Source organism: Coffea arabica, chromosome 7c (genome assembly GCF_036785885.1).
Source record: "Coffea arabica cultivar ET-39 chromosome 7c, Coffea Arabica ET-39 HiFi, whole genome shotgun sequence".
NCBI lineage: Eukaryota > Viridiplantae > Streptophyta > Magnoliopsida > Gentianales > Rubiaceae > Coffea > Coffea arabica.
In genome coordinates this window covers 28,160,442-28,187,507 of record NC_092322.1, presented here as the reverse complement: position 1 = coordinate 28,187,507, position 27,066 = coordinate 28,160,442, and the positions used below count along the sequence as shown (strand labels likewise).

General features: G+C 34.1%; 1 protein-coding gene across 1 annotated transcript; it reads right to left on the bottom strand.

Moving 5' to 3' along the window:
• On the bottom strand, positions 1-27,066 carry LOC140010636 (uncharacterized). Its single transcript, XM_072057942.1, has 6 exons — positions 26,599-27,066; positions 25,743-26,159; positions 24,447-25,649; positions 23,801-24,329; positions 22,655-23,656; positions 1-284 (listed from the first exon to the last, which is right to left on the bottom strand). Exons 1-6 carry the CDS (start codon positions 27,064-27,066, stop codon positions 1-3), a joined length of 3,903 nt encoding a protein of 1,300 aa, XP_071914043.1.

Here is a 27,066-nt window from a genome sequence, read left to right as displayed (position 1 = left end):
TCAGGCTCTTGGAAGATCATTAGGAATGGTAGTGTCTCTGTCATTATCTTTCCTAGCAGGACTGTCTTGATTTTCATCTTCTTTTGAGTCATTTTCTGATGAAACTGTGCCTTGGTTACTGATTGTTAGTTTCTTTAGTTCTTCTAGAACACCTGCATCATCATCTTCACCAAAACTTATGGAAATATCACCATTAGATTCATCGAAAGTGATATGTATAACTTCCTCTATAACCAGAGTTCTACGATTATAAATTCTAAAACCTCTCTTATTTTCACAATATCCTAAAAAGATTCCCTCATCAGATTTTTTATCAAACTTACCAAGATACTCCTTGATGTTTAGAATGAAGCATTTGCAACCAAACACTTTAAAATAATCAACAACGGGTTTTTTTATCAAACAACAGCTCATATGAAGTTTTATTCAAAATTGGTCTTAAAAGAACTCTGTTTTTGGTATAGCAGGCAGTGTTTATAGTTTCAACCCAAAAATACTTTGGTAAATTGCATTCATTAAGCATGGTTTTAGCAGCTTCTTGAAGAGTTCTGTTTTTCCTTTCAACCACTCCATTTTGTTGGGGAACTCTAGCAATAGAAAAGTCACGTGTAATGCCATTGTTGTCACAAAATTTTGGAAAGTCACAGAAACGAAATTCTGTACCATTGTCACTTCGAATTTTTATGATTTTCAAACCAATCAGATTCTGAACCTGAGCAAACAAAGAAACAAAGTTTTTGAAAGCATCATCTTTATGTGCAAGAAACATCACCCAAGTGTATCTAGAATAGTCATCAACAACCACAAAACAAAATCTTTTGCCACTTAGGCTTGTGGTTATAGTAGGATCAAAAAGATCAAGATGTAAAAGTTCTAAGAATTTTGTAGTAGAAACACATTTCTTGAGTTTAAAAAATACCTTGACTTGTTTTTCAAATTGGCAAGCATCATAGATACGGTCTTTACAAAAGTTGAGTTTTAGAAGCCCTCTAACCAGTTCCTTTTTGGAAATCTCTTTTAACAAATCCATATTGAAATGACAAAACTTTCTGTGCCACAACCAGAGATCCTCATTTGCTACTTTGAGACAACTAAGGCTAGAAAAATCAACTTTTTCAAGAATAACTACATAAATGTCATTAACTCTTTTTTCTTTGAAAACAATGTTGAACTTTGAGTCAAGAATAAGGCATTCATGTTTTTTGAATAACACAAACAGGTTTCTATCATATAATTGACTAACATTTAGTAAGTTATAGCTCAGGTTGTCAACTAAAAGGACATTATGAACAAAAGTTTGACCATTCTTACCAACATCACCAATTCCAACAGTTTTGGCTTTATTATCATCTCCAAAAGTTACCTTTCCACTTGCTTTTAGCTTGAGCTTAATGAATTGTGATGCATCACCGGTCATATGTCTTGAGCATTCACTATCTATGAACCATTTTGATTCTTTAACAATATTTACCAAGTTCGCCTACATAAAAAATTCACAAGATAATATTTGGTACCCATTAATTTTTGGGTTCTTGAGAGTTAGCATTATGTCTAATCATTCACATGCATCTCATACCATTTTTCATGTTTTTCTTAACATAACAGTTACTATTTATGTGACCAAATTGACAACAAAACCTGCACATGGTTGATGGATCATTCAAATGAACAGGTTTAATAAAACTGACTTGACATCTCCTATAGATGGTAAAATCATTTGCATGATAATTTAACTTATTCTGATGAGTGCTAAAGTGAGATTTTTTAACATTTCTTTGAAAGTAATTCTGTTTCTGATGTTGAAGCCACTAAGCCAAGATCATTCATTTTTCTTTTCAAATAATTTTGTTCATTTTTTAGTATGTCACGAAAATTTTTTTTTCTTTCGAGTTTAGCACGCAAATCTAATTCAATCCTTTTCAGATTCTCATTTTCATTTTTCAAGTGTTTGTTTTGTCGATAAAGATTTGCATTGTCTTGAATTAAAAAACTGATCTTCTGTTTTAGTTCCTTATTTCTAACATAGGATTCTTTTAAACTGTTGTGCATTTTTTCTAAAAACGAATTAAAATCATCATCAGATTCACTGTCACTATCAGTTAGAGAGTTACACGTAGTTACCTCTTCTTCACCAATGGCCATGAAGGCCATTTGGGCGGATTCCTCTTTTTTTTCGACTTCACCTTCTGAATTGCAGTCATTCCAGGTAATCTGAAAATTGTTGAACCTTGGTTTTCATTCAACCTTGCTCTTCTTCTTCCTTTTTGCTGGACACTTATTTGTATAATGTCCAGGTTGGCCGCATTCAAAACACTTATCAGTTTATTTTTTGTTAAAGTCTAGTTTCCCTTTATTTCTCAAGTTGTTGGACTGATTCTGGAAGAAATTGCTCGAACCACCTTTTCTGAATCTTCTCTTGTTGAGTATTCTTTTGAAATCTTTTGTGATGAGTGCAATATCACTGTCATCACCTTCCATATTTTCTCCATCCAGGGAGGCTATATCCTCTTCATCTTGTGAAACTTTCAAATCAATACTCCTCTTCATCTTTGTGTCTTGTTCTTTCTGCACCTCGGATTTGAGTTTCAACTCATAAGAGGTTAGAAAGTTAATAAGAGATTCAATAGGTAGGATATTTAGACCTTTAGTTTCCTCTATGGCAGTCATCTTACTCTCCCAATCCTTTGATAGGGCATTCAGAATTTTTCTGTTTTTCTCACCTAGAGAGTAGTTTTTCTCAAGCACTTCTAAATTATTGATACGATCCAGCTGACTCATCTTTTTTGTCTTTTTCTTTCTTGTCTTGATTTTGCAAATAATTTAGGTATTCTTTGAGCATTTCCGGATTCTGCATCATCTTTTTCATCAAGAAGTCATTTGCCGTGGTGTCTGATGTTGAGCAACTTTTGATCCATTTGGTGGTCCCTGTGCTCAAGACCCGACAGACTTTTGATAAAGTGGTCGGCCAATTTCAAAGATGCCGATTTCAAGATAAGAGAAGAATTTCAAAAGGACCAATTACAAGAAAATAAGATGTCAGCAAGAAAAGCAAATGAAATTCAAATGAAAGTGTCGGCAATCAAATGAAGATGAAATTAAAAAACTCGATGCCTCTACAAATGATCTTGAGTTCTATTTATAGAGACTGCTGTCTTTTAATTTCATTTTCATTTGATTGCCGACACTTTCATTTGAATTTCATTTGCTTTTCTTGCCGACACCTTATTTTCTTGTAATTGGTCCTTTTGAAATTCTTCTCTTATCTTGAAATCGGCATCTTTGAAATCTTCTACCATTATTGTGACTAAGGCATACCATTTTTGAAATGTTATTCTTTCTATTGTATTTAAATATTGTTTTTCATCTATTGGTTTTTCTGAAATAACTATCTCTTCTGTATTTAATGTTTTTGAAGTAGAAGGTTGATTTTCTATCAAGATCATTTTTGCTTCTATTTCTAAATCTTTAGTTTTTAATTCTACAATTTCTTTTTGTAATTGTTTTATTTGTCCTTTTAAAGTATTAATTTCTATTTGCAGATCTTTAATAGTTTCCTTTTTTATATTATTGATATTTGGATATTTGTCTAGTAATTTTGAAATACTAAATGGTTCTATTATTTTTGACATCTTTTCTTCTTGTATTATTAAACTTTTTAATCTTTCTAAATATTCTTTTTTAGCTAAAGGGTCTTCCATTTTTTTATTATATCTAATAAAAATTCTTTATCTTCCTTTTTTGTGATTACATTTATATATTTTGGATTACAATTACAATCTTCTTCACTTTCTGAACTACTTATATCATTATAATAATCATCTTCTGTACTTTGTTTTTTTTCATTTATTAATAGATTTATTAGCTTATTCTTTATTTCTTTATCTTCTGCACAGATTTCATTTAATTTTTCTTTTAATTTACATTTATTTGCTTTATGTCCTACTTTTCCACATTTATAGCAAATTACTTTCTTTTTATAAAATTTTCTGTTTTTCTTTTCTTCATAATTTTTATATTTATTAGATTTTTTATATCTTAAATATTTTTTATCCTTTTTACTTTTCTTTTTATATGCTGATGGTGATTTAATTCTTTTAATACCGAATGCTTCACAAAATGATCCCACTTCTTTTGTTTTTGATCCATACTTAATTTGAAATTTTAATTCTGACCATAATATTAATCCTTTTTTTTTTACAAAAGCAAATAATTGTCCAAAAGTAATATTCTCGAATGAAATAACATCTGTTCCTATTTCCTTTTGTAAATTATCCATTATCCTTTGTGAAAATAGACTTGGTAATCCTGTAATAAATCTTTCTTTCCAAAATGAAGCATTGCAATCTGGTCTTCTTAATACATTGGTTAAAAACATATCTTTATACCATCTAAAATCTGACAAAGTTGGACATCTTAAATTTGTTAAGAATGTTTTATTAGCATTTAATTCTTCCTTTGGATTTCCTATAAAGTACATTACTATTGTTACAATTAAAAATTCTGCAGCATCTGACTGAACTTGAATATTACCTTGATCATCTTCAATTTCTTGAGTATGGTCCAATATTGATAATTTATCTTGAAGTGTTAAAGTATTATCCCACCAATTTTTTAATTGTCATGTGAATCCTGATACTAACAAGGTTGCTACATTTCTTTCTTGAATATTTTTTAACTTATAAGCTAATCTAGCCATTTCCATTTCTTGTAAAGTATTTAATACTTCATATTCTGCTCTTCCATCTATATTCCATTCAAATATTGAGTCTCCATCATATTTAGTAGTGTGAAATTTTGATCTTTCTTCATATTAAATATCCGGGGGACTTGGTCTTGGATAATAATTTCTAGTACTTATCATTTGCCAATCTTTTTTATTATTCCTAAAAGGTTTTCTTCTTCTTATTTTATTTATTTGATTACTTCCTTCTTCCTTAAATTGATCTTCTATTGATGAAATTACATCTTCATTGCTTTTTGATTCACTTGATTCTTCTGTTGATGTTTCTTTATTTTTTACAGTATCTAACATATTTATTCTAGAAGGTTGAGTTTGGGCTTCTGTTGTTAGGTTCTGCAATGATTGAGATATTCTACTTAATATATTATCAGTATTATTTATTCTTTGAGTATTAACACTTTGAATTAATTCTTGTTCTCTTTCTCTAGTTAAGGTTCTAGGTTGAAAATAGGGTGCTGAAATATCATTTGGAAATTTTGTTACTGGTTTTTGGATACTATCTATCTTAGTACTTATAACTTCTATATGTTGTGATATAGTATGAAGAATTTGATTTGTATAATTATTTTGCTGATATAATTTTTTAATATCATATAAATTTATATTATTAGTATTACTACTACTTGCTTCAATTTCTCTGCCTTTTTTCAAAGGGGATGCAATTATATCTCCTTGTCCTACATTAATTTTTACTTCTTGTAATGGAAGATGTATTGCCGTTATTACTTTGTCATCTTTTAATTTCCATTTTTTATATAAATTAGTTTGAACATTTATCTGAGGGGTATTATATAAGTTGTCTATTCCTATTTTTGAAATATAGAATGATAACCATGTAAAGAAAGGAAAATCAAACTTTCTTGTTTCTAATTCATTTTTCCATTCTATTATTAATTTTTCTTTACATTTGGAAGATAATTGAGAAAACCAAATTCTTTTTTCTGTATTTTCTTCATCATCAAAATCTTCTTGTAAATATTTATGATTTATTTTATATTCCTTAATTATTACATTTATTTCTCCTTTCATCTGAGAGTGTGTTGGAGAATAATCTGATTGATTTTGATTAATTACTTCATTTTCAGAGGAGAATTATCAAATGGACTAATCCAAATCAACAATCTACCAAAGGAGTTAATTCCCCAACTACTCCACAGAAGATAGAAAAAGAGAAAAGTTGCTCAACATCAGACACCACGGCAAATGACTTCTTGATAAAAAAGATGATGCAGAATCCGGAAATGCTCAAAGAATACCTAAATTATTTGCAAAATCAAGACAAGAAAGAAGAAGACAAAAAAGATGAGTCAGCTGGATCGTCATCAGAATCAACTTTTGATCCATTTGGTGGTTCCTGTGCTCAAGACCCGACAGACTTTTGATAAAGTGGTCGGCCAATTTCAAAGATGCCGATTTCAAGATAAGAGAAGAATTTCAAAAGGACCAACTACAAGAAGATAAGGTGTCGGCAAGAAAAGCAAATGAAATTCAAATGAAAGTGTCGGCAATCAAATGAAGATGAAATTAAAAGACAGAAGTCTCTATAAATAGAACTCAAGATCATTTGTAGAGGCATCGAGTTTTTTTTAGCTATCATAGGAACTTTCTGTAAACCTCTAAATTCTCAGCTTTTATATTTCTTTGTATGCTCTTTGATTCAAGAAGTTCAATAAGAATTCGAAATTTGATTTCATCTCAAAGGCTCTGCTATTTAAAGTTTTCGTTGCAAAGCTACTCTGATTTCCAAGTAAGTTTTATTTAATTTTATGTCAATTATATGCCTGGGTTGGTTCTGGTATCAGAGCCACACATTGATGTCATATACTACTGATTGTTTAGAATTATATCTTGTCTTAAATTTCTAATTTATGCATTCATGCTAACTATCTCATTTATAAATTTAACTTAGCATTGGTAAGACTTAGAAGCTTTGTAAGTCGGTTGGTATGTCCAGGATAGGATGTTCCACGTTTAGGCTCGGTTGTTCCTGATAAGATAAAAGAATAAATAAAATATTAATCATGGCTGCATTCCTTAGACAATTAAAGATAGGATCTAGTTCCAAACAACCAAGTATAGTACAAAGTCATGAATATCATATGCCTGTAAATAATTCAGATTGGACTATTCCCGAAGAGAAAATAGAGCATATTTACAGAATCGGACCTTTAGATTTCAAAACAGCTTTATCAGTTAAAACTCATGAAGAAACAATATCTATTCAAGAAGAATACCAGTCAATTCCATTATTAAATCATAATACCATTCAAAAGTATCTAAGTAAAGAATATAGATATATACATATAGGCTTAATTCAAGTTGCGGTTAAACCCATATTCCATTTAGGAGTAGATGCACCTATATATTTAGCTTTAAGAGATACAAGACTAAAGAGATATAAAACATCACTTTTATCTATGATTCAAACAAATGTATGTAATTGACCTATTTATTTTAATTGTGCTCTAAATTTTTCAATAGATTTAACTGATCCATACGTTTTGAATTCGGTAATATTAGATATTCATTTACAAGGCGATGAATTTGAAAAACATACAAAGAATTTTGCTGTAATTTATAGAATGTATTATAGACCATTATCCTCACAGCTAAATCCTAAATTTATTATGACACCAACTTTAAAAGATGAAACAACGCTATTACAAGTTGATGCTGACAGACCTACTACTTATACTCCAAAGAGATTAAAATGGGATGAAATAACCATACCTAGTGAATTTATAATTCAAAATCCACAAGCACCAAGAAATATAGAACAAACAAGTGCAGAAAATATTATTGAAGAACCAGATGGAAAAGTTTTACTGAAATTTTTTTCATTCAGAGAAAGACCAACTACTTCTAATTATTCTTGGATACCAGCTAGAAGGTCTAGTTATGAATCTATTAATACAAATTTTCCTGAAGAAAGTACTTCAACATTTAAATTTAAAACCCCTGTTCCAGAAGTAATTAATCAAAATCAATCAGATTATTCTCCAACACACTCTCAGATGAAAGGAGAAATAAATGTAATAATTAAGGAATATAAAATAAATCATAAATATTTACAAGAAGATTTTGATGATGAAGAAAATACAGAAAAAAGAATTTGGTTTTCTCAATTATCCTCCAAATGTAAAGAAAAATTAATAATAGAATGAAAAAATGAATTAGAAACAAGAAAGTTTGATTTTCCTTTCTTTACATGGTTATCATTCTATATTTCAAAAATAGGATAGACAACTTATATAATACCCCTCAGATAAATGTTCAAACTAATTTATATAAAAAATGAAAATTAAAAGATGACCAAGTAATAACGGCAATACATCCTCCATTACAAGAAATAAAAATTAATGTAGGACAAGGAGATATAATTGCATCCCCTTTCAAAAAAGGCAGAGAAATTGAAGCAAGTAGTAGTAATACTAATAATATAAATTTAGATGATATTAAAAAATTATATCAGCAAAATAATTATACAAACCAAATTCTTCATACTATATCACAACATATAGAAGTTATAAGTACTAAGATACATAGTATCCAAAAACCAGTAACAAAATTTTCAAATGATATTTCAGCACCCTATTTTCAACCTAGAACCTTAACTAGAGAAAGAGAACAAGAATTAATTCAAATTGTTAATACTCAAAGAATAAATAATACTGATAATATATTAAGTAGAATATCTCAATCATTGCAGAACCTAACAACAGAAGCCCAAACTCAACCTTCTAGAATAAATATGTTAGATACTGTAAAAAATAAAGAAACATCAACAGAAGAATCAAGTGAATCAGAAAGTAATGAAGATGTAATTTCATCAATAGAAGATCAATTTAAGGAAGAAGGAAGTGATCAAATAAATAAAATAAGAAGAAGAAAACCTTTTAGGAATAATGAAAAAGATTGGCAAATGATAAGTACTAGAAATTATTATCCAAAACCAAGTCCCCCGGATATTCAATATGAAGAAAGATCAAAATTTCACACTACTAAATATGATGGAGATTCAATATTTGAATGGAATATAGATGGAAGAGCAGAATATGAAGTATTAAATACTTTACAAGAAATGAGAATGGCTAGATTAGCTTATAAGTTAAAAAATATTCAAGAAAGAAATGTAGCAACCTTGTTAGTATCAGGATTCACAGGACAATTAAAAAATTAGTGGGATAATGCTTTAACACTTCAAGATAAATTATCAATATTGGACCATACTCAAGAAATTGAAGATGATCAAGGTAATATTCAAGTTCAGTCAGATGCTGCAGAATTTTTAATTGTAACAATAGTAATGTACTTTATAGGAAATCCAAAGGAAGAATTAAATGCTAATAAAACATTCTTAACAAATTTAAGATGTCCAACTTTGTCAGATTTTAGATGGTATAAAGATATGTTTTTAACCAATGTATTAAGAAGACCAGATTGCAATGCTTCATTTTGGAAAGAAAGATTTATTACAGGATTACCAAGTCTATTTTCACAAAGGATAATGGATAATTTACAAAAGGAAATGGGAACAGATGTTATTTCATTCGAGAATATTACTTTTGGACAATTATTTGCTTTTGTAAAAAAAGAAGGATTAATATTATGGTCAGAATTAAAATTTCAAATTAAGTATGGATCAAAAACAAAAGAAGTGGGATCATTTTGTGAAGCATTCGGTATTAAAAGAATTAAATCACCATCAGCATATAAAAAGAAAAGTAAAAAGGATAAAAAATATTTAAGATATAAAAAATCTAATAAAGATAAAAATTATGAAGAAAAGAAAAACAGAAAATTTTATAAAAAGAAAGTAATTTGCTATAAATGTGGAAAAGTAGGACATAAAGCAAATAAATGTAAATTAAAAGAAAAATTAAATGAAATCTGTGCAGAAGATAAAGAAATAAAGAATAAGCTAATAAATCTATTAATAAATGAAAAAGAACAAAGTACAGAAGATGATTATTACAATGATATAAGTAGTTCAGAAAGTGAAGAAGATTGTAATTGTAATCCAAAATATATAAATGTAATCACAAAAAAGAAAGATAAAGAATTTTTATTAGATATAATAGAAAAAATTGAAGACCCTTTAGCTAAAAAAGAATATTTAGAAAGATTAAAAAGTTTAATAATACAAGAAGAAAAGATGCCAAAAATAATAGAACCATTTAGTATTTCAAAATTACTAGACAAATATCCAAATATCAATAATATAAAAAAGGAAACTACTCAAGATCTGCAAATAGAAATTAATACTTTAAAAGGACAAATAAAACAATTACAAAAAGAAATTGTAGAATTAAAAACTAAAGATTTAGAAATAGAAGCAAAAATGATCTTGATAGAAAATCAACCTTCTACTTCAAAAACATTAAATACAGAAGAGATAGTTATTTCAGAAAAACCAATAGATGAAAAACAATATTTAAATACAATAGAAAGAATAACATTTCAAAAATGGTATGCCTTAGTCACAATAATGGTAGAAGATTTCAAAGAAACGTATGTAGCTTTATTAGATAGTAGGGCAGATACAAGTTGTATTAAAGAAGGAATTATTCCTACTAAGTATTGTGAAAGAACAAATGAAACTTTGATGGCAGCAAATGGTGAAAATTTAGATGTAAAATACAAATTTACAAAAGGATCAATATGTAATGATAATTATTGTATTAGACACAATTTTATAATTGTAAAAAATATAAGTAATGACATAATCCTAGGAACACTTTTTTTAATTCAAATATATCCATTCTCAGTAGGACATGAAGGTATTTCTACTAATATTATGGGGAAAACTATTACTTTTAAATTCTTAACTCCAATAAAACAAAGAGAATTACAAATGTTACAATCATCCTCTATATATAAAACAATAAATTCAATTACTAGAGTAAAACAACATATAAATTATATAAAGGAAGAAAAATCTTATTTAAAAATTGAAAAACAATTAAAATAAATAAAAATGCAAAAAAGAATTTTAGAATTAGAAGAATTAATTAAAAAAGAAGTTTGTGCAGAAATTCCAAATGCCTTTTGGGATAGAAAACAACATATGATAAAACTACCATATGAAAAAGATTTTAATGAAAAAAATATTCCAACTAAAGCAAGACCTATACAAATGAATAGTGAATTATTAGAATTTTGTAAAAAAGAAATACAAGCATTAATAAATAAAGGATTAATAATACCCTCAAAATCACTCTGGAGTTGTGCAGCTTTTTATGTTATGAATCAAGCCGAAAAAGAAAGAGGAGTTCCCAGATTAGTTATTAATTATAAACAATTAAATAAAGTTTTACAATGGATTAGATATCCAATTCCAAATAAAAGGAATTTATTAAATAGATTATATAACGCAAAAATATTTTCAAAATTTGATATGAAATCAGGATATTGGCAGATTTTAATAACCCCTGAAGATAGATATAAAACAGCATTTACAACACCTTTTGGCCACTATGAATGGAAAGTAATGCCATTTGGTTTAAAAAATGCACCTTCAGAATTTCAAAATATAATGAATGATATATTCAATCCTTATAGTTCATTTAGTATAGTTTATATTGATGATGTATTAATATTTTCAGAATCATTAGAACAACATTTTAAACATTTAAAATATATTTCTAAAAATAGTCAAGAAAAATGGTTTAGTCGTTTCAGCAACAAAAATGAAACTATTCCAAACTAAAGTGAGATTTTTAGGACATAATATAGATAAAGGAACAATAAAACCAATAAATAGAGCTTTAGAATTTGCAAACAAATTTCCAGATGAAATAAAGGAGAAAAATCAATTACAAAGATTTTTAGAATGCTTAAATTACATTGCAGATTTCTTTCCTAAACTAAGACAAGAATGTGCTATATTATTTGATAGATTAAAAAAGAACCCAAAACCATGGACAGAAGAACATATTCAAAAGATCTGCAGTACATCTTGTCAATATTTTCATGAGATTCCATCATAAAGGATTCATACTTAGTGACCAGGATGGATTTCTTTTGTTCTTTCACATTCTCGTTTCCTTCATGAATTTCTCTAAGTTTATCCCAAATTTCTTTCGCAGATCTGTAGCCTTTGACTCTAATGGATTCATTTGAATCTAAAGCACTATATAATATATTCATAGCCTTGGCATTTAGAGTAAGATGAGTTCTATCTTCAGCAGTCAACTCACTTCTTATTTTTGGTCTCGGCCTATGAGTATTATCATCAATAATAGAAGCATCATATGGACCCTTATTAATAATAAACCATAACTCAATATTAATAGATTGTAAAAAAATGATCATCCTCTCCTTCCAACTCACATAATTTGACTCATTGAACATTGAAGATCTAGTGACAAATTGTCCCTCAAAGAACATGGCATTGTTGGTTGTCATTTTTACTCCCAAACCGATTGAGCTTAATCACTAAGAGACCAAGTTCTGATACCAATTGTAAGGATCGAAGACAATCTAAGAGGGGGGTGAATTAGGTTATCTAAAAACTAGCAAAGATATGAGTCACTTTTTCTAGAACTTGCTTTCTTTTTCCAAAGGACCTCACAAAGAAACAATTAATAGACTAACATAAGTAATTTGTGAGTAGAAGAAATAAACAATATATATTGCAAGACAGTAAGTAAAGGGATAGAATGGCAGACCAAGTTTCAAACTTAACTTAAGTTTGAATATCACTTTATATACCAAGTTTTTTCAAGTTGATCAACTTACAACCAATCTCTTGTGTACAAAAGAAGGAGCACTTTCTCCTTACCTCAAGTCTCACTTGATCAAGTAAGGAAGTTTTACAATCACTCGGATAACCCTAACAAATCTACACTATTGAAGAAACTGAGTCACACTTGAAAAGCTAAATGAAGATTACACAACTAGGAGTACAAATCTTCTTTTTGGAGTATTCTTACACTTGAATCACTCAAGATCTGATGTAGACTTAATGTGTAAAAATTATTTTGAAGTATTTAACTATTTTCTATTTATAGGAGACCAAAAAATTCTTCAATTAATGCTGTCAATAGATAGAAGGCATTTGAAGAGTCAACTAGCTGTTGGTGGTGTCGGACTTCCGGTACTCTGATTTTCTGCATTCGAACGAAGACAGTGAATTCAAGACATTTTCTTGAGATTCTTAGGACGTCCAGTCCTTCCATAATATACGTCCGAATGTAAACTTGCAAATCCTTTTTCATTTCTTTCGGACGTTCGGTGCTCTCAGTGTATTGCGTCCGAAGTACTGTAACGTTTGTCGGACGTTCGGTACTGAGATATTGTGTGTCCGATCGAGATCAGTGATCATAGAAGACTTGGCTTATTATCTTCGGACGTCCGAGTGTGAGTTCTTCATGCGTCCGAAGTTACTCAACGGTTGTCGCCCGTCCGATATGGTCCTTTTATGCGTCCGACAGCTATTTTAGCAATTTATCAATCTTTGATCCTGTTTTGACTTCAAGCCTTTGACCTTGTTTTTGTTTCAATTCCTGAAACAAACTCTTCAAAGAATGTTAGTAACATCCAATTATTTTGTAATCATCAAAAAGTTATGGACTGAGATATACAGATTCAGCTTTTTGTCAAAACACAAAAGTTATAGCCTTATAAATGAGCTTTCCAACGCCTCTGGAATTTCTTAATTCCCATCTATGAGTCATGAGTTATGGTCGTTCAAACAGGGCCTGTTCAGTAACTTGAATTGAAACGGTTGGGACTGTCTTGTTCATTTTGCCCTAGTTCTGTTGCGATCTGGACTACAGGGCCTTCATGAAAATTGTAACTCGTTCTCTTAGCTTCAAAATGGTGTCTCATACACTTTAATCCGACATTCCTAGCCTAACTTGTAGTCAAAACAGTTTGGGACGACAAATCTGTCCGTTTCCGTTTTGCCGGCCGTTTCCATTTCTGTTTCTGTTTGCCGTTTCCGTGTGCGTGTGTATTCGTTTTGCAGTTTTACTTGATTTATGCCTCTTAGTAGTCATTTGTGAAATAATATGGTGTAATCTTCTATTTCAAACAGTGGTGAGATAGACGGAACCAGTGGGATCTACTAGTTATCATTCGCGACGCGATTTTTGCATTTTTGCTATCCTTGTTTTGTGTGTGAGTATTCAAACCGTTTTTATGTATAAGTTGCTTATGTGTTTTGAGGTGAATGAAAGGGTACTTAAGCCAGAGTGTATTTTATCACACTCGACCTAAACCCTAATTTACATATATATTTGTACATGACATGTGTATATGAACTGTGTTGGGACTGAACCCTTTGAACTTGTAGCTCAGGGTGACTTTTGTGAATTTGTGAACTATGATCAAATTGGGGCCCGATCTCAAGACCTAGACGGACTATTCGAGCCGGTCGGGGTTTAGTTGAAATCAGTCCAATCTAGTCTTGAGGTCACAAGTTTGTGAACCAAGTTTGTTTTCGTTTTAATTGCTCGAGCCATTTTATGTGGTTGACTGGCCAGTGAGGGTGATAAGGGGTACGGTGGGAGTACAAGTGGAGTTCTACGGACCCTTATTTGTGGTCGACGGAATGTTAACAGGAGGTTACCCATGGCACACGATTTGGCTTTGGAGCCAACCTGTATCCTTAACTTGTGTTGTTACTTTTGTACTTTTGATTTGACATCATTGTGACATAATTGTTCGTCTTATTGTGAAATTTACGCTTTTACCCTTGTTTACTTACTAAGTTTCTAGCTTAATCTTTTCCTTTGTTTTCCTTATCAGAGGACGACGCGAGGACCCTTTTGGCACTATCACTAGTATAGATAGTTTCAGGTTGTCATAATTGGACAATTAAAATATTTTTTCTTGTTTTGGTGATCTGTATAAGAACCCTTCTTCGAATTTACTTTCTGTTTTTGGTTATTACCATAGGATAATGTAGCATTCTAGATATCTACTTTTGAGGATGTAAATAGTACTCTTTTGGTTTAAATAGTTTCATTACTTTGCGTTTTCGAGTCCTGGCGCGAGTTAGGCAGACGGTCCGCTAACCCCTTTGGTACGCCTCTGGGTGCGGTGAGGTCGTCACAGAACCACCAAGATGAAGTCTTTCTTCTAACTTAAGTGAATTCCCAAGTGATGTTGAGGTTGGATGGTGATTTGTGAAGGATTTGGAGCAAGAATTGAAGTGGAATGGTGAAGAGCTTTTCTTCTTCTTTTTCTTGAAGAGTTTCGGCCAAACTTGGTGATAGGAGAGAGAGAGTATGCTGATGAATGAAGCTTCTTGGAGAAACTTGAATGATTTGTGGTTAAAATTTGCACAAAAGTCAACTATGAATAGTACTCGCGCGCGCGTTTCGTGTCCTTTTTCTCTTTGATTTGTTTCACTTATGCCCTAAACCTCTAATGTACTTCCTTTTAACACTATAATTAATCACTTTTAGTAGTCTAAAATAAATTTACTAAATCTCCATCAGATCGATTTGAAGTGAAAACGCGAATTTTCGATTCGCGCGCGATAAAGCGAAATTCAAAAGAAATTTTATAACGATAATACAACTCACTAATACTAGAGCAAATAATTCTAAAAATAACTATTTTTGAAATAAAAACATGAATCCTTACAAGTATTAATTTTTCAAATCTCCAATTAGTTTGTACAGGCGCGACTTTCGGGAAACTTTCAATGCACTCGCGGTATAAGCTTAAATTTTGAACTCACTCACCTCCAATCCATCAATTAACTTTTTTTAGTCTACTATTACTCATTCTTAATTCGCTAGGATTATTGCACTCTCAATTCAAATATTGGCTCGAAAAACATATATTCACTATTTCTTAATAAACGAGCCTCCGAAAAATTAAATTTGCTAACGGGACGTTTTAAAATATAAGTAGGACAGTATTCTATGTAAATAGTTTTAAAATGGTTGAAATAAATTATTTGGAGAAAATGAGTGAATAAATAATTAAATAAACCAATAAAATAGAATTAAAAGTAAGAAAAAATTCGGGTTCTCGCAAAAAGAAAAAATTTGGGTACTCACAAAAAAATCTACCAATAATTTACAGATCCTTTGGAGTTTGGAGAGAGTAAATCAAAAAACAAAGGTGCTGAACCAACGGCTACATCTACAACTATGTAGATAGGACCCTATCAATTGCAACCACATAGAACTCCTTGGGCATGGTATCGATAACGTACAGATTCACGTTTCTCACCATTCTTGAACAACAAGACCACTAGTACAGCCTTGATCTCATAGTACTCAGCAATTTCCAAGTCATCATCCGCACAAAGCATTTCAATGTGCCGGTATAACTTTACGCCACTGTTTTAAGATCAGTTTGTTCCATAACTTACTCGTGACCACCGTAGCTGCAGGTTACAAAAGAAAAGAGTATGTTTAACTCTAAGCACCCATTTCTATATTTTCATGACAACCGTCCAACACTCTTAGAATGCGAATTGAAGGTCAACAATAAATCAACCATGGAATTGCATTCTTAAAGGTAAAGGTCATGAACAACCAACTATTTCTTGGACCATGTATAAAATTTTTTGTAGTTAATTTATTTAATATTGCAAGTTTATTATAGTCAATAATTTTGCAAAAAATCTTATTAACGAGTGTGTTTTTATGAGATCTAGATATTATGAGAAAAATAAAGCATATCATGTTATTTGTATCATATTTTTTTACAATTTAAATTTTGAGACTAATGTTTTTCTACACTAATCTAGCTTTGACTATATTGGGTGGTTGAACACATTGGACCACTGCAAATGAATTGAGTCAACTTGCAAGTGTAGTTAACACTCGAGTAGAGCTTGAATAGCCTGAGCAAACCTTTGAGTCGAATTAGATTCCAAAGATAGTCAATTCAAAGGCTCGCAAGACTAATAGTCTTCACTTATTTTATTTTTTATGTTCATGATATTAGCTAGAGGTGGCAATTTGTCCCAAATCCCAATGGGTTACCTATGCCCATGGAGACTTTGGGCGGGATGGGTACTGAAATTTGATATTGAGTTTAAAATGAAACAAATCCCAATTGTACCTATTAATTGATGGAAAATTTTGAAAAATACTTGGGTACCCATTGGGCTCAAATAACAAGATTCAAAAATTATCTTTAACAATTTTTATAGTCATACTAGCGAATATAATCTAGCAGTTTTCCTAGTCATTATCCATAAGAATTTCTAATATTCCAATCAGTTTAGACCAGTCATCCTTAGATAATGATGAGTATAAATATTCAACACCCTAAGTGCCTTGGCCATCTTGATATACGTTGGAATATGGCTATATATCTATCTTTTTCTTTATTTGTTAATCCAATTTTTGGTGGGAATTGTGGCGACCCCACTTCCCCCTGAGGCGAACCAAAGGGTTGGCGGGCCGTCTGCCCAACTCTCGCCAGGACTCTCGCAAGCATTCTAACCCAAATCCTTTCAAGGATAACTTAATATATTACAAAACAAATTTTCTCGAATAGGATCAATCTTAAAGTCACATTATCTTCAGAGATAGCAGTGATAAAATAACCAGTCGGTGCTCTTAAACGTCCTACGTGCTACGTACCGAAGTACAAAGTCATCACAAATCGGATAGATAAAATGCATAAATCCATAATACAACTTACAAGCCAAGTACTTGAATTAAGGTTACACATTTTCCAGCTTCAAGTGGCAATCCAAAGGAAAAGTGCATTATCTCAAATAACACATTACAGCCCACATAATAAGTTATAATATTCAAATACAACCCAAAAGGAAAACATAAGTAAGCGTCCAGCTTTCAGTTTCCAGCTCCTGTTAAGGAAAACAATAAACGTGGGGTGAGCTAAAGCTCAGTGGTGCCCCAAAACATGCAATCACATAAATCAAACAGCGGGTAATAATTTAAATCAAATTGAAACCGTTAGGAAAGCATGTAACAGCACAAGGTAGGATACAAGGGCTCTCAGGAGCCATTTTCCACGCTTGATCAGATACCATCGTAGTTGACCCTCCGTCAACTTTCCCTACTTAATTTCCATGTAGATACACTTATTTTAATCCTAACCCGTCACCGTTCATACCTCTGCTTTGGGCCCAAACTTCATCTACCGACGCAGTATACTCGAGATATACCCGTAATAAATTTGTCGAGGGATTCACCCAACGACGTTGTGGTAGTTAGATTCAGATGTCGAGGGATTCACCCAACGATGCAACTACATTTAGATTCATGGATTCAGATGTTATGGTAGTTGGATTCACATGTCGAGGGATTCACCCAGCGATGCAACTACATTTAGATTCACAGATTCATTAGAAAATGTTTCACACATGTCACCACTCGAACGGCTAGTGCGATAAAGTACACACTGCTCACTTCGATGGATCAAAAATCATTTATTGCATTTTGACAATTATCACATAGCGAATTGATAAAGCGCCTAACCACATAACATAGAACAAGCAGGGACACTCACCACGAGTGAAGTTCAGATATTGGATTGAGGATCGAGTTCCGCGTCCTCGTAAAATCCTAGAATATCAGAATTTAAGCCATAAGTTTTCTATTGGAACTTTTGGCTTGCACATGTAGAGTTTTCTAGCATGTTGCTAGTTTACTTTTTCTCAAAATATTTTACTTGGAATCGAGCTTGTGAGAACCGTACATTATTTCTTATAATATTCCTGGAATACTTTTCCTCGAAGAAAATACTATTATTATTTTCTTAAAATAAGTCGGCAAGATATTTAATATCAAGGCTAAAAGTATACCTTGGAAAAAGTTCATTGGAGTGGTTGTGCCTACAAAAATCTTTGCTAAGGCTTAAGGGTAAGGTCTATTGAAAAATGTTGCTAAACTAAGGTTTTTTTTTTTCTTGCCGAGCAGGTTCCTACGTTTAAAACTAAAGTGATCGAGTTTCACCTTTTAAATTTTCCTTAGTTCCGACTAGCCTTAAACGATTTATAAGGAAGGAAGGGATTTACAACAAGAATTTAGGTTTTGAGTCTGGGAGCATCATTTTTTTTTCCAAGTTAATAAGGCTAATCTAACTCCAGGAGTAAAAATTATGTTGTCTAAGTTTTTTTTTTTTTCGGGCAAAATAGTAGATATAGTGTTTGGTAGTACGGTGTTAAATCGGTACCATTCAAGACTTTAGAGAAAAATAGTCTTTCCATTTACTTGATCAAGCGTTTGCTTGGGTTCATAAGGTCAGTACGACTGCTCACGTTTTCGATTCCAATCCAAAAAATCACATTTTATCATATTGTACAGTCGGGATTTTAAATAGTCATATCACTAGGGCTTTGCCAATCATTAACCCTGAGTTCCGATAAATTATGTCTAAGCACAAGCAGGAAAATTTTGCCAAGCCTTCGTCGATACTTAGCACATGGTAATCAGTACTTATATCAACTCACCGTTTTACAAAAATGGTAGCATAGATTTCTAATCAACTGCAGCAATTCAGTCATCTATTCAAGTGGGAATTCATAGAGCCCACTCTCAACAGTTTTCCAATAGCTTGACCAATAGTTCAAATGTGGGAATTCATAGAGCCCACTGTCAACAATTCTAACACATTGTTTTCTCAAGGAAAAATAAATTTCAACAATTCACTTCCAATATCACAATAGGATCGGGTCACAGACATTACATCAACATGTTTTTATTTCAAACCGTCCATACATTTCCTTATAGATTTCCGAACAATATATTCCAGGCAATTTCATCCATTATGAATTCAAAGAAAACTTCACAATCCAGCTGGGAATTTTAAACTCAAACTTTGGCAATCACAAGGAAAATTTCCAGCAATTGTATACCCATATTTTTGGTTAAACCTTTCAATGTATTAAACATTTCATTGCTAAACTACTTATACCACATAAATATTCCACTCTTAGGTATTTCTAAAACGTTATATACCAAGGGATGGATAAAATAAATTCCAGAAACCAATTTAAACTTCCCAAAAGCAATTTTGAAAAATTCTAGTTCATCATACGGCTTCCAAAATTTTCCAGCATCCAATCTGCTTTAGTTCAACTTTTCCCTTGGTTTTATTATCGTGTTCGGTGCTCAAGTTCAGAATGTAAACATCTAGCAAGTTGCTAAAAGTTTCCACTTCAAAATCAGGTTCATATAGTAACTCAAGTCATCTAGAAAATCAGAATTTTTTCCCCACTAGTCACGGTTGAATCATGCGTGAAGAGCTTTCAGTCTTCTTTTCATTTTCTGGGTTTAAATATGCTTATAAATTCTCAATTTCCTTATGCACTTATCTAGCTAGAAATTGAACATTTCCAGTTTAAAATTCGAGCTCAAACAATACTCCTTAGCATCAAAATTTCCAAAATTTTCCCTGCTTGGCTCGGATAATCTTGCATTAAGGCATATGGCATTCTAAAATTTAGTTTTCTGTTTTAAATTTACAAATCAACTACATGCAGAGTCTAATTACTTGTTATTAGCTATTAGATTATGGTTGTAAGCTTAAATCACAAAATTAAAACCAATATAGGCTGCAATAATCCAAAACAAGTTCGCGGCCACTCCGACACTTGCACATAACAGAAATTCGATTCTTACAAATTTCCCAATCAAGTGCCTAACCTCAACATGCAAGTTCTTAGATAGCCTAAGCTTCTTGTTTCTAATTAGTTAAACACTTAATCTAACTCAAAATGTTACAGGAAATCAGAAATAGCGCTACATTTCTAAACCAGCTACTCAGCAGGGATGATTTACCCCAAACAGAATTTCCACAGCTTTGGTTTCCTCATCTGGTTACAAAATTTAACACATCCAAAGTCACAGCTAGCTTAAACTACCTCTGATCATCCATTTTATTCCAGAAAATTTACCTCAAAGCAAGTTAAGATCCCACACAAAATCTGAAAAATTTCTGCTCCCTCTCAGATCTCACGCATGCGACAGGCTTGCTGGTTCTGGTTTGGTGTAGCGGCTTCAACTGGTGGAGGTGGAAGGTGGTGGTATTGCAGCCGTGAAGTTGGGTGTAGAATGGTTGAAGTTTTGCTCACGGTCCCTCTCTGCCTTTCCTCCAGCTTACGGTCAGAGCAATACGGAAAGAAGATTTCACTCACGTTCCCTCCCTTGCTCTCGGATGCCTCACGATGAAAATGAAGTGTAGTGGTTTGCGGTGTAGGAATGAAAAGGGAGAGGGATGGTTCCGTGGTTTTGAGTGTAGAAGTTGGTTGAGTGTTGAGTTGGTAGTGAATTTTGATTGGTTGAATGGTGCGGTGCTGAAGCTTCTGTCCGAGGAGTTGCTTGTGCAGAGAAGGAATTAACATCTGCGGTTTGTGTCAGTGAAAGTGAAGGAATGGTATTGTGTTTTGTGGCTGTGAAATAGAGCAAATGGTATCGTGGTTTTGTGATATGAATTGGATTGGTAGTATGAAGAAATATTGTGGGCCGTGGTTTTAAGATGTGAAATAGATTGAGTGGTATTAGAAAGTATTGTGGTTTGAGACGTGAAACAAAGAGAATGATACAAGTGCCGTTGTTTAGGAGAATGGTTTGCGTGTGAAAATGGATTGCGTATAACAACGGTTGCGTATCGAAATGGTTAAAAGCAATTGTGATTTGATTTGTGTCATACGTCTTGTTTGGTTTGCATGGAAAGGTAAGGCAAGGCTATTTTAGTCTTTTCACTTCGCTCCTTAATCTCAACTTAATTTCTCGCATCCGACTAAATTCTAAAAATTATCCCAAGTGCGATTTGAACGCCTAATTAATCTCTACTATACCTAACCCATTTTTTTTTTCGAATAACTATCGATTAATCTTAAATGTTAAGGTTTCCAGTAATTCTTATATTATTTAGCGATTAAAATTTAGTCATTAGATTATCCAATTATTATTTCTCAAGAAGTAGAGTTAATCTAACTCGACATTTATCGAATTAATAATATAAAGTCAAGTGAAATAATAATTTAATCCAAGGTGCCAATTTACACAAAAAAAAATTTATTTCCACCCTGAAGATATTAATTAGTCAAATAAAATCAAGAAATTTCATAACTTTGGAAAATTATATTATTTTTCACGTAAACCTATTTTTACGCACTTGGTTATGAACAATTAAAAGTAATACTAAAATTTATCCAAGAATAAAAGAAATGCAAATGAAATATGCACTAGTTTATATAACCATTTTTCAGGGTTCTCACATCCTACCCTCCTTACAAGAATTTTGCCCTCAAAATTCACACTTCCTAAGGAAATAAATCAGGGTACTTTTTCTGCATTTCTTCTTCTAATTCCCAAGTTGCTTCCTCCAGTCCATGATTCCTCCATAAAACCTTCACCAGAGGAATTTTCTTATTTCTCAGTTCCTTTACTTCTCTTTCCAAAATCTTGACCGGTCCTTCTTCATACGTTAACGTTTCATCCACTTCAATTTCTTCCAGGGGCAGCACATGACTTGGGTCGGGATAATATTTCTTAAGCATGGATACGTGAAATACATCGTGAATCTTAGCCATGCTTGCGGGTAACTTCAGTTGATATGCTACATTCCCAACTCGCCTCAGAATTTCGAAAGGTCCGATATACCTTGGCTTTAGCTTCTTACCTTTCTTAGGTACTACTCCGCCCTTCAAGGGTTTAATTCTTAGGAAGACCTTGTCCCCTACTTTGAATTCCAAATCTTTCCTCCTTGTATCGGCGTAGCTCTTTTGTCTACTCTGGGCAGTTTGAAGCCTTTCTCTAATTAGTTTCACTTTCTCCTGGGCTTCTCCTATCCAAGGTATCGCTGTCGGATCTAAAATCTTCTTCTCTCCTATCTCATCCCAATGAATCGGAGATCGACACCTTCTCCCATACAAAGCTTCATAAGGTGCCATTTGAATTGAGGCTTGATAACTATTGTTATACGCGAATTCTACTAAGGTCATATAATTACTCCATTTACCTCCAAAATCCAATATACACGACCTCAGCAAATCTTCCAAAGTTTGAATTGTTCTTTCCGACTGCCCGTCGGTTTGGGGATGGTACGCAGTACTAAACTTCAACTTGGTCCCCAAAGATTCCTGAAATTTCTGCCAAAAGCGTGAGACAAACCTTGGGTCTTGGTCGGACACAATACTTACAGGAATACCATGTAATCTTAGGATCTCTTCTGTGTACAACTTGACCAGTTTTTCCAAAGAAAAGCTCATGCTTACGGGTAAGAAATGTGCAGACTTAGTGAATCGGTCAACTATTACCCAAATTGCATCAAATCCTTTTTGGCTTCTAGGCAGTCCCGTTACAAAATCCATTGTGATATGTTCCCATTTCCATTCAGGGATTTCTAACGGTTGCAATAAACCAGAGGGTTTCTGATGCTCTGCTTTTACTTGTTGGCAAGTTAAACATTTCTGTACATACTCTGCCACATCCTTTTTCAAACCTTCCCACCAGTATAATCCTTTCACATCGTGATACATCTTGGTCACTCCTGGATGTATGGTATACTTCGATCGATGTGATTCTTCCAAAATCTCTTTCCTTATCTCTTTATCTGCCGGAATCACAATTCGATTTCGGAATCTCAATATTCCTTCAGGTCCTAACTTGAAATCTGAGTTTTCCCCTTTTTGCACTTTCTCCAAATTCTTTTGAATTGTAGGGTCCCTTTCCTGGGTCTCCTTAATACGCTCTAGCAATGATGACTTCAATGATAAATTCCCAAATAATATCCTCAATTTCTCCAAGCGAGGGTTCCAACTAGTAACTTCTTCCAGCATGTCCCACTCCTTAATCAGTAACCCTGCTATTTGGGCCTTTCTACTTAGAGCGTCAGCTACCACGTTGGCTTTTCCTGGGTGGTAGTTGATCGAACAGTCATAATCTTCCAAAAATTCTACCCATCGCCTTTGTCTCAGATTCAGTTCCTTTTGGGAGAACAAATACTTGAGGCTCTTATGATCTGTAAAAACCTCAAAAGTCACGCCATACAAGTAGTGTCTCCATTTCTTTAAGGCGAAAATCACTGCTGCTAACTCTAGGTCATGAGTTGGGTAGTTCTGCTCGTGTGGCTTCAATCTCCTGGAAGCATAAGCAATTACTTTACCATTTTGCATTAAAACACATCCTAGACCTTCTCCGGAAGCATCGGAGTACACGGCATAACCTTCACCTCCATCAGGTAACACCAACACAGGAGCGGATATTAAACGCTTCTTTAATTCCTTAAAACTTGACTCGCATTTTGGAGTCCAGATAAACTTATTTCCTTTCTTGGTTAGCTCGGTCATGGATCCTGCAATCTTCGAAAAATCCTTGATAAATCGCCTATAATAACCTGCTAAACCCAAGAAACTTCTGATTTCAGTTGGAGTTTCTGGCCGCTTCCAATTCATAACGGCTTCAACTTTTGCCGGATCCACGGCAATTCCATATTTGGAAACCTTGTGTCCTAGAAAAGAAATCTCCTCCAACCAAAACTCGCACTTGCTGAATTTTGCATATAACTTATGCTCTCTTAGTAACTGCAATACTATCTCCAAGTGCTTAACGTGTTCCTCATGAGTCTTAGAGTATATCAAAATATCATCTATAAAAACGACTACAAACTGGTCCAGGTATTTCTTAAAGACTCTCTGCATTAGGTCCATGAATGCAGCTGGTGCATTAGTTAATCCAAAAGGCATGACTGCGAACTCGAAATGCCCATATCTTGTACTAAAAGCAGTCTTGGGTATATCTTCCTTCTTCACTTGATCACTGGGAGCATTAATCATAAAAGCTAAGAAACCTTGAGCTCCTTTTGATAACATTTTCCTCGCTCGTATCCCTGAGATCATAGCAGATGATGCTAACCTACCCTTAACATCTAACCTCAGAGTTGCTTCTCCAGGTATACAGAATTCTACCACTTTTGCTCGGCAATCCAGCTTAGCATGATATTGACCTAGAAAATCCATTCCTATGATAACATCGTACCCCTTTATGTCCAGACTGATTAGATCCACTAGCATTTTACGCTCTCCAATCCAGAATTCACAATTCTTAAAGGCTAAACTAGCGATTATCCTCTTATCATCCATTGGTGTCCTAACTTCAAGATCGAAGGGTAATTTAACAGGTCTCACGTCTATTCCAGACATAAACGATGGATTTACGAATGAATGAGTTGCACCAGGGTCAATTAACACTTTAGCTAATCGATGAAAAATGGGGAGAGTACCTTCCACGACTTCCGAGGAATCAGGTATAGGTTGGTCATCTATAGCATACACCCTGGCAGGAACTGTTGGCCGGCTCCCTCCAGAAGTGTTTGGTCTAGCGTTCTGAGGAGTCCCTTCCTGCACCTTTGGACATCCAGAGATTTGGTGCTCACTACTTCCGCATCTCAAGCACCTTCCTTGCTTCTTCCAGCAACTATCCATGGAATGACCAGGTTTCTTGCAATAAGCACATGTCACTTGAGGAACTATTGCTCGACCCCCTTGCGGCCGATTTCTAGGTTGTCCTCTTCCAATTGGTCCCCCTCTAGCTCCATTATTTCGTCCACCTGCATTCCTGGCCCCGTTTCCTCTTGCTTGGACGCCTCGTGGTGCTCCAGAACTATTCACTCCACTAGTTCCTCGGCCCACTTTGGCCGGTGGAGCATTTCCAAAAGTCGGCTCCCGACTACTGCTAGGAGCAAATCTTTTCTTGGACTGAAAAGACTTCACTTGAGCTCTGGCTACTTCAACTCGCTGCGCTCTTTCAACAGCCTCAGCGAAGGTATCTATCCTTATAGCGGCTAAACTTTCCTGTAGTTCCACATTCAAACCCTGCACAAACCTCCGAACACGTCTTTGCTCGGTGGCTATCAACTCAGGTGCAAAGCGTGACAGCTTTGTGAACTGGACTTCATATTCGGCGACACTCATCGTCCCTTGTTTGCATCTAATGAAATCATCCTCTCTCTTCTCCTGAATGAGAGGTGGAAGGAATTTGGCATTGAACTCCCTTGTGAAGTTCGCCCAAGTCCTTGGCGTATGGTTAGTCTCCCACGAAATCCTCACCAGGTTCCACCAGGAGCGGGCAGCTCCCTCAAACTGGAAGGTAGCAAAGGTCACTTTTCGCTCCTCTGTATAGTTCAAGGCGGCGAAAATCTCAGTGATTCTCTCCCACCAGCCTTCGGTCACTTCCGGCTCGGGTCCTCCATAAAATTTGGGAGGTCCAAATTTCAGAAACCTTTCCAGTGCCCGATCATCGGAGTCAGCTGGGGCTCCTGGTTGATGCACTGGTCCAGCGGTTTGGCGTTCAGTTAAGCGCTCGAGGACTTCAGTGATACGGTTTATTGCGGTGGCCACTTGATCTCCGGCCACTCCCCCTTGCCCTTCGTTTTGGTTGACCTCGGGTTCCCTATCACCACCCGCTTCCGAGTGTTGTCTACGGGGTCTCCCACGGCCTCTTCCTATTATTTGGCGATCCATTGCCTAATTATACCTAATACGGAAGGGTAAGACAATTAGGCAAAAATTTTATTTATCACTAATCATTATTATCCGTTAGGTGATTAAAATCAACATAGTAATAGAGGGAAAAGAAGTGAAACACTTAACATATATTTCCGTGGAATCAGTCATACAATTAGCAAGTTGGAACATTTCCAAAAGTAAGGCACATAGGTTAGCAAAAATACATACAAATAATCCCTTAAGCACAAAATTAGGGATATGGTGCCTCAGAAGCAAGTCATTCACCTAGACAAAACTTGATGACTTGACTAATGTCCCTGATCTGATCCTACCTATCTAATACTATCAAGTCAATCCCAATCTAACCCTCAGCAGGGCTATCAGGAGCAATGTCCTCAGCCGGATCCTCCTCCGGATCCTCCTCTGGATCCTCCTCCGGATCCTCCTCGGCGCCTGCCTGTTCATCCTCCTGAAGGTAACTAGTGGCTTCATCCATAAGCATGGAAGCATCAGCCCTGATGCCAGCACTCCTATCTCTGATCCCCTCAGCAAGTCGGGTCACTCTAGACCTCTGCCTTTCTATCTCCAAACGAGCAACCTCTAGCATATTATGCTCCGCGGTTAGCCTAATCTCCAGGTCAGCTATGCGATCGAACTGAGTATCCACCATGATACTCAGCTCCTCCACGTCCTGAGTCAAAGTGTGGTTAGCGTCCCCCAAGTGGCGGCGCTCATCATCAAGAGATAGTACCAACGCGTTGGGATACGCGTATGTGGCCCTACATTGGCACCTAGGGTGCCTATCAGCTGGGGAGTATCGAACTCTGTCTCCTCCACCTCGAGGTCTATAGGAAATGGACCTTAGCGGCTCTACGTGTCCATTAGTCTCACTACTACCATTGGCATGCCCGTTACCATTCTCCAT

What these genes read in the sequence shown, in the direction of transcription:
- LOC140010636 (XM_072057942.1), bottom strand. Translation starts at nt 27,066, where the DNA reads ATGGAGAATGGTAACGGGCATGCCAATGGTAGTAGTGAGACTAATGGA. An exon ending in TTAATGCTCCCAGTGATCAA is followed by an intron (nt 24,330 to 24,446) that starts GTGAAGAAGGAA and finishes GACCTAATGCAG; the next exon opens with AGAGTCTTTAAGAAATACCT. An exon ending in GTGTATATTGGATTTTGGAG is followed by an intron (nt 285 to 22,654) that starts GTAAATGGAGTA and finishes GAATCTTTTTAG; the next exon opens with GATATTGTGAAAATAAGAGA.